Source organism: Myotis lucifugus, unplaced genomic scaffold (assembly GCF_000147115.1).
Source record: "Myotis lucifugus unplaced genomic scaffold, Myoluc2.0 scaffold_809, whole genome shotgun sequence".
Classification (NCBI taxonomy): domain Eukaryota; kingdom Metazoa; phylum Chordata; class Mammalia; order Chiroptera; family Vespertilionidae; genus Myotis; species Myotis lucifugus.
In genome coordinates, this window is record NW_005871857.1 from 101,902 (window position 1) to 109,705 (window position 7,804).

Genomic DNA, 7,804 nt, shown 5'->3' on the forward strand with positions numbered 1-7,804 from the left:
TCAGTACCAGGCTCACTTACCAGGCCTCACTACCTAGGCTCAGTACCAGGCTCACTACCAGGCTCACTACCTGGTTCAGTACCAGGCTCACTACCTGGCTCAGTACCAGGCTCACTACCAGGCTCACTACCAGGCTCAGTACCAGGCTCACTACCTGGCTCAGTACCAGGCTCACTACCAGGCTCAGTACAGGCTCAGTACCAGGCTCACTACCAGGCTCACTCCCTGGCGCAGAGTTGGTTTTCAGTAAATATTTGGTACTTGAATGAGCGAGTTCAGGCTAATGCCCACCAGCTGTGAATCTATCCTGGGGTCCGGAGTCCTCAGAGCTCAACTGGTTTCATATTTTACTGGGACTGGCAAGGTGGGCTTTTCCTGCCCCATAGCACGCGCGCCTCTTGGTCTGTCACTATTCTCTGTGGCAGACGCTTTGGATCATCCCACATCCCTTTACTTGACCTTGGCCTCCGTCAGGTCCCTTAGGTTCCTGGTTTCTGCTTCCTTAAACCTGAGGTACATTTTCCATCCTCCCTATACAGTCGTCCCTCCTCATCGGTGGTTTCACTTTCTGAGGTTTCCGTTGCCTGCCGTCAACTGCAGTCCAGAAATATTATATGGAAAGTTCCAGAAATAAACAAGTCGTAAATTGAGTTGTGTGTGTTCCGAGTAGCATGATGAACCCTCTCGCCATTTTGCTCAGCCCCACCCAGGACATCACTGACCCCTCTGTCCAGGTAGATGTCTCACCCATAAGTCATTCAGTGGCTGCCACGGTCATCAGGTGGACTGTGGCGGTGTCACGGTGCCTGTGGGCAAGTCACCCTGACTTTATAACGGCCCAAAGCGCAAGAGTAGTGATGCTGGCAAGTGGATATGACAGAGAGAAGCTGTAAAGGGAAAATGTGGAAGTTCTCCACTTTATAAGTAAAGAAAAAAATCATATGCTGAGGTTGCTAAAGTCCACGGTAAGAATGAGTCTTCTCTCCATGAAATGGCTTAGTTTATAAGTTAAAGTTAAACTTTATTGTAGGTTTTTATGTCGAGGAGAAAACAGTATATCTTGCCCTGACCGGTTTGGCTCAGTGGATAGAGCGTCGGCCTGCGGACTCAAGGGTCCCAGGTTCGATTCCGGTCAAGGGCATGTACCTTGGTTGCGGGCACATCCCCAGTGGGAGGTGTGCAGGAGGCAGCTGATCGATGTTTCTCTCTCATCGATGTTTCTAACTCGCTATCCCTCTCCCTTCCTCTCTGTAAAAAAATCTATAAAATATATTTTTTAAAAAAAGAAAACAGTATATCTTCAGTTTAGCACCATCTGTGGTTTCAGGCCTCCAGTGGGCGGTCTTGGAGGCAATCCCCACAGAGAAGGGGGGCCTACTGTGTCTGCATTTTAGTGCAGGCCATTTTTCTCTTTCCTTCGTTATCTTGTGTGATATTTGATATAAGCAGGAGAATATGTGTAACATAATCAGTTATGAGGTACAACTCCCTGCACACCTATGAAGCCACCTCCTACCTGACAGCATGACCTGCACCAGCTCCACAGCAGGTGCTCCTCCCTGGCCCACACCTTGCCTCCAGGTAATTCTAGCCTGAAGTTGGGGTTTCTCATCCTCTCACTCTGGTTTTCTTTCCAAATGTAGGCTTATTGCACATATAGATAATCCCCAACACGCACTAGGTAGGCTTCTTATTGAGCTTTATAAGAATGATTTCACACTTTGTGAATTCAGTTTGAATTTTCCATTCAACATTTATGCTTCTAAGGTTCATCTCTATTGTTGTGTGTGGCTGTGGTTCATCAATTTTATTAGTGACCACAGCGACATCGTGTTGTGTAACAGACCGTGATTTGTCTGGTCTCCTGTTGATACTTGTTTAGATTGTTTTCCGTTTCTTGTTTTATTTTGCTATTTTGGACAAGATTGCAATAAACATTGTTGTTTATGCCTCTTTGTCCACCTACATGTATGAAGCTTCTCTAGGTACTAGACCAAAGGAGTGGACTTTCTGGGTGGAAGGCTATGCAACAGTTCAGCTCTAAAAGGAAATGCCAAAGTGTTTGTCAAAGTGGTCTGTTTATACGCATGCCCCTAAAGCAGCGATTTTCACCCTGTGTGCCGCAAGAATCGGTAAAACATGGAATACCTGACTACTTAGTCAGGGGCACTGATGTCTTTTCCCTTAGATTGTCAAATTAAAAAATGGTAATAGCCAACACAATAATAGCAATACCAATAAAATAAAAAGTTTTTATCCCATTGAAAAACTTACAGCTCTGAATTTATAAACATATTCTCCTATATTGTCCTTTGAAGAATTTAAATGCATGTGGAATTCGCATTTAAGATAAATGTGGAATTAATTTTTGTGTGCATGGTCTGAAGTAGGGCTGCAGTGTGAATGAATCAAAATCATACCTATTTTAGTAATTATGTGTGCCATGAGATGGAACAGGTTGAAAAATGGCTGCACTAAAGTATACAATTCCATTGGTCCCTATCCTCTCCAACACTTGCCATTATGAGATGTGTTACTTTTTCCCTTTTCAGATGTAAAACTATATCTCCTTTCCATTGTAATTTGCATTTTCCCAAGAAAATAGTTGCGGATTGTTTTATGTGCTTATTGACCATTCACGGTTCCTTTTCTGCGAATGTCTCTTTTTGCCCATTTTTCTGTTGGGTTGAGTTTTTCCTATTGGATCAAAGTTCTTCATATATTTTGGATCCAAATTCATCATCGGTTACAAGTATTGCCTATATTTTCTCCCAGTTTGTGGCTTGACTTTCTACTTTCTTCACGGTGTCTTTATTAACAGAAGTTTTAATTGCAATGAAGTTGAATTTATCAACCTTTTCTACTGTAATTAGAATTTTTATCTTGTTGAAAAACTTACAGCTCTACACTGAATTTACAAACAGATTCTCCTATACTGTCTGTTGAGGAATTTAAAATGCACGTGGAATTCGCATTTAAGATGCACGTGGAATTAATTTTTGTGCCTATGCCATGAAGTAGGGCTCCAGTGTGATTTTTTTCATATAGGAAAAACAATTATCCTGGAAGAGCATATATTTAGATTGAGTATATTTACACTGTGTATTGCTAGGAGAGGAAAGCGTACAATATAACAGAATATATGGTATTTCAAAAGCATAAAACACAATCTCTGTAGTAATGAGTCTATGTACAAAACTTAAAGAAAAGGTATTGGAAGGACCTACGCCAAAATACCGACAGAGATTCTCTTCGGATGGTGGGATCATTGGTGACTTTGTGTATTTCGTTGTTGTTCTTCTCTGTATTTCCTAAATTCTCTTTATTGAGCACGGATTTGGTTTTGTTTAAAAAAAAAGAAACCACAGCATTGAGAAATAAGGTAGTGTCTATAGATGGCAATGCAGTGTCCGCACACCTTAAAGATAAATCGTGTTGGAAAGAGAAACCATGAATTGAAATCTTCCAACGGAACCTTTTTTAAAAGCCCCTCTATCGCTGGGGGTGGGGTGGGGGGACACGATGTGAGTTATGCCGTCAGCCTCAGTAAAAGGTGGAGAAGGGCGGCATTCTGAAACCTGAGGGTCCTGCAAACAGTTACATGAAACGCCTCTCCCCTGAGCCGTTTGCCCTAAGGCATGTGCGGCTCCTTGGAGAACAGGGTGTCGTTGGTGACGGAATCATTTCTTCTTTCCCAACAGCAGATAATGAAAAGACTCATAAAGCGGTATGTTTTGAAAGCGCAAGTAGACAAAGAGAATGACGAGGTGAACGAAGGTGAGCATCCCCAAACCGAGAAACATCCTTTTACAAGTAACTGCACGGACCTGGGAAACTGCATAGCGAAGGATCCTTTAAAAATCCAACCTCAGGGAACAGTTGGGGTCCTTCCGAGACTGGCAGGAGAATCTTACGTTACATTTCTAAAATTCTGTCTTTTTAAAGAAACAGTTTTTAACATGTCAGTCAGCGACCATTTATCTCTACTCCAGTGATGGCGAACCTATGACACGCGTGTCAGAGGTGACACGTGAACTCATTTTTTTGGTTGATTTTTCTTTGTTAAATGGCATTTAAATATATAAAACAAATATCAAAAATATAAATCTTGGTTTTACTATGGTTGCAAATATCAAAAATTTCTATATGTGATACGGCACCAGAGATAAGCTAGGGTATTTCAAAATGCTGGCACGCCGAGCTCAAAAGGTTTGCCGTCACTGCTACTCCAAAGCCCTGATTCTTGGCATGTGAAGACTGCTGTCTGTCTTTTAATTTCCTATTAACGTAAGATGGTCAGGAATTTCATTCAGTGAGTTCACACGAGGGTTAACATTTCCCCGGTGATGCAGGTGAAATAATGGCTGCCGGAGACAGAACCCACACTTCTCCAGACAAACTTTATTTTTTTGTCCAGAGAGAAACCTCTAGCCCATTTTTCCCGTCTGGTTTTCTCTTGCCTTCCACCTTTCTCCGTGGCCCCTTACTTCAAAAGGCCTATTTTTCCAGGTAAATCCTAGGCAGGGCATCCGTTGTGAACTATACGTAAAAGTTTTCATCAAAGGCAGGGGTGTAGGCCAATGCACCTGCTCGGAGTTGAAAAGAAACCGACCTGGAGAAATAAGTTCAAAACTATGGTTTACAACACCAATCAGATGCCAATAGACCTTTTGGCCCTGTTAAGAGAAAAAAGAGCTAAAAACTCAACAAAACTGTTGCTGAGCTTTGAAACCAGTATTTGATTAAGGCAAGGAAACCCTTGCAAATCTCAGTCAATCCAGCGGAGTGCGTCTGTAGAGAAGAAATCTGTAGAGACGTGAGTGACAGCCAGCAAACTTCCAGGCGCGGGGACAGTGGGAAGGAGACAGACCCGGAGTGGGACATCTGATCGGTTCCGTCACTCCCTGAAAACAAAGCACAGCTCAGTGCTGGGGAACGTGGTTGGCCAGGGCAGCGTCAGAAACAAGGAGCCACCTCCCACAGCCTGCACCACGGAGGAACCTGGATGAACGAGAATCGGCGTTTTGAACAAAGTTCTAACTAAGAAAGTGCATCACGTATTGTAACCACCTCCTGTTATAAACGAGGAAACTAAAGCCAAAAGAGGTCGGGTAATTTGTTTCCCAATTCAGAGTTGGCAGACTGAATACACTTAGTGTTCAGTACCCCGTAACCCAGAAACAAGGGACAAGGATACTGTAGGGAGGCGATGGTGGGCTTAGGGGCCACATATGACACTGAAGGGTGTGAGAATCGGTTTCCTCCACCAAAGTCTGCCTGGGTTTCCGATTAGATCAGCTTCTTCCCTCTGGGCTGCTGGATACTAAAAGGAAGAATCACTTTTTTTTTTTCTGCCACAAAGGAACCTGAAAATGCCTTGTGTGTATTCTTGGGGAAGAGTTAGAATTCCTAAACAATGAAAAGGGTCTGACCTTTATATAATGAAAGAATGTAGAAATGATACTTTACAAACAGCATAAAGATACCAGGAAAGACCAGGAAAGGTAGGTTTGACATGTGATTCTCCTAAAAGCTGTTAAAGTGCCAGTGATTTGAAGAATCATTTCTTGGATTCAAGATAAATTCCTGCTTCAAAGTTCACCTTTCAAGACCAAGGGCTTACCTCCATTCCGATCATTTGCAAGAGAATCAGTTTTTCGTCGCAATGGACATATGCGCCAAATACTGCCATGCTGAGTTCTGGGAATAGTTGTGTGTGTTTTATTTAATTTTTTAAAAATATATTTTATTGATTTTTTTACAGAGAGGAAGGGAGAGGGATAGAGAATTAGAAACATCGATGAGAGAGAAACATCGATCAGCTGCCTCCTGCACACCCCCCACTGGGGATGTGCCTGCAACCAAGATACATGCCCTTGACCGGAATCGAACCTGGGACCCTTCAGTCCGCAGGCCGACGCTCTATCCACTAAGCCAAACCGGTTAAGGTGGAATAGTTGTGTTTTAATCGCCAAAAAAATCTGCTGTGGAGGCGCCCGTGATGTCCACACAGCCAGTGGCGTCCCGGCCGAACCCCTTAATTCGCCGTTGCTCCTCGCTTGCTTACATGTCCGCCCTCTGTGCACCACAGACTAATCTGTCTGTTCCTTGATTCCACGTTCGTTGCCACTGCTTTCCTTGATAAACACGCTCTTTCTTCTTCCTCCCTTCCCCTTGCTTCAAACTTGACCTAAATTCACTTCTCCCATGTCTTTGCCTGTTACATAGACTGAGTCATTGTTAGGAACCTTTTGTTTTGCTAGGATTCCCTTCCACACTAGCCACGGGGGAGGATCTCTGTAGGTGCCACCCTGCATGGCTGAGGGACCCAAGAGCCTCCTGCAGACAGGAAGGAGGCCCCTGCCTGTAGGTCCGATGACAGGGAAGCCACCCTGCTTTCAGCGTTGGCTGAGCCACAGGACGATACTTGCACTGGGCTTTCCTATTAAAAACCTAGCTGGACAGCTTTTATAGCTACTTACAAAGGTCATCATATTTTTAAAGACAGGCATTTCTTAAAGGGAAAAATCTATTTTGGTGATGTGAGGGGGCCGATGTATTTATAGCGCAGGCATTTCACTCTGTGTCCTCTTCTAAATCCAAAGAGGAAATGACCGATTCTGTGTTTCTTTGATGCCAATACTTCAGGTGAATTGAAAGAAATCAAGCAGGACATCTCCAGCCTTCGTTACGAGCTGCTGGAGGACAAGAGCCAGGCGACCGAGGAGCTGGCCGTTCTCATTCATAAGCTCAGTGAGAAGCTGAGCCCCAGCTCGCCGCGGTGTGAGTGAGCGGAGCCGGGACGGCGGCTTGGACTACAGCGCACATGTGGGCAATAATATTCCCAAGGATGAAGTACTTGAAAAACCACGGTGTACATTTTCTAGTGTGAACTGCCTTTATCATGTGAATCTTTGAGAGGGAGGTCTTCGCGATTTTACTGTTTCATCCCCTGTAAATGGTCTTCATTCGCCTTGTCTGCCTTGATGTGACAAACAATGGCACGGCCTTGTACGGAAAGGCCCGATTGCCGCCATTCTTGTCCATTTTAGAATGAACTCCACTACATCTTTGCACTCTCTGGGGGCCTCCAAGAGACTCTAAGTAAGCTCCTTGGGGACAGGGACTATGTCTTATTCATCTTTGTGTCTCCAGCGTCTAGTCCAGTGCCTGGGACAAAGGAGGGAGGTGCGCAGTAAATGTTGAAACCACCTGAACTGAACTGCCACCAAAGTACAGATACAAATAACGGGGCCATCACTACGCAGCACACCTTCTCTTGTCCAAGTGCTGAAGCGGTTTTTTTAAAAATAGAAACTGAAGACAACTCACAAGCAGCCATGACTTGCTCAGATTTTTTTCTTAGAATTTTTGGCATCACTAATAATCCTAGAACCTTCGAGCCCTGAGGAAGAATTTAACAGCGAAATGGGTTCATGGAAAATATCATTATGTTAAAGTTTCATAGAATTGTTCAGAGTAAGTCATTAAAGGCTTTCCTGAAGGATATACTGTATGTTTTCTGTCTTAGATGTCCACTTGTTGTTTCTCAGTCATGTGAATTTAGTCAGCAGGACGGTGGGTTTTTTTAAGGGGGCTCTGGGGGTTGTCGTTTTGTTAGGACCTCCTGACTTCCGCCTCTGCGGTTTGGAGGGCATGCTTAGGGGAAGAAGCAGGGCAGAGCCGCGGCTGGGGACCTGGCGGGGTCTGTCCAAGCATCGCCGGGCGGGTGTCGTTTCCCTGTGAGGCCTCCCTTTGCCCACAGTGCTTGGCATCCTTTTTCTGATCGGAGCATTTCGCTTAT

General features: G+C 44.3%; 1 protein-coding gene across 1 annotated transcript in view; it reads left to right on the plus strand.

Annotated features, from left to right (window-relative positions):
* The window catches only part of TRPC3 (transient receptor potential cation channel subfamily C member 3), a 55,390-nt gene extending 48,506 nt beyond the window's left edge, over positions 1 to 6,884 (plus strand). The window contains 2 exon segments of the mRNA XM_023747180.1: positions 3,702 to 3,777; positions 6,649 to 6,884. Coding sequence (XP_023602948.1) covers positions 3,702 to 3,777; positions 6,649 to 6,791 — 219 coding nt within the window. The 3' untranslated portion in view covers positions 6,792 to 6,884.
* Positions 6,885 to 7,804: the final 920 nt, after the last annotated feature.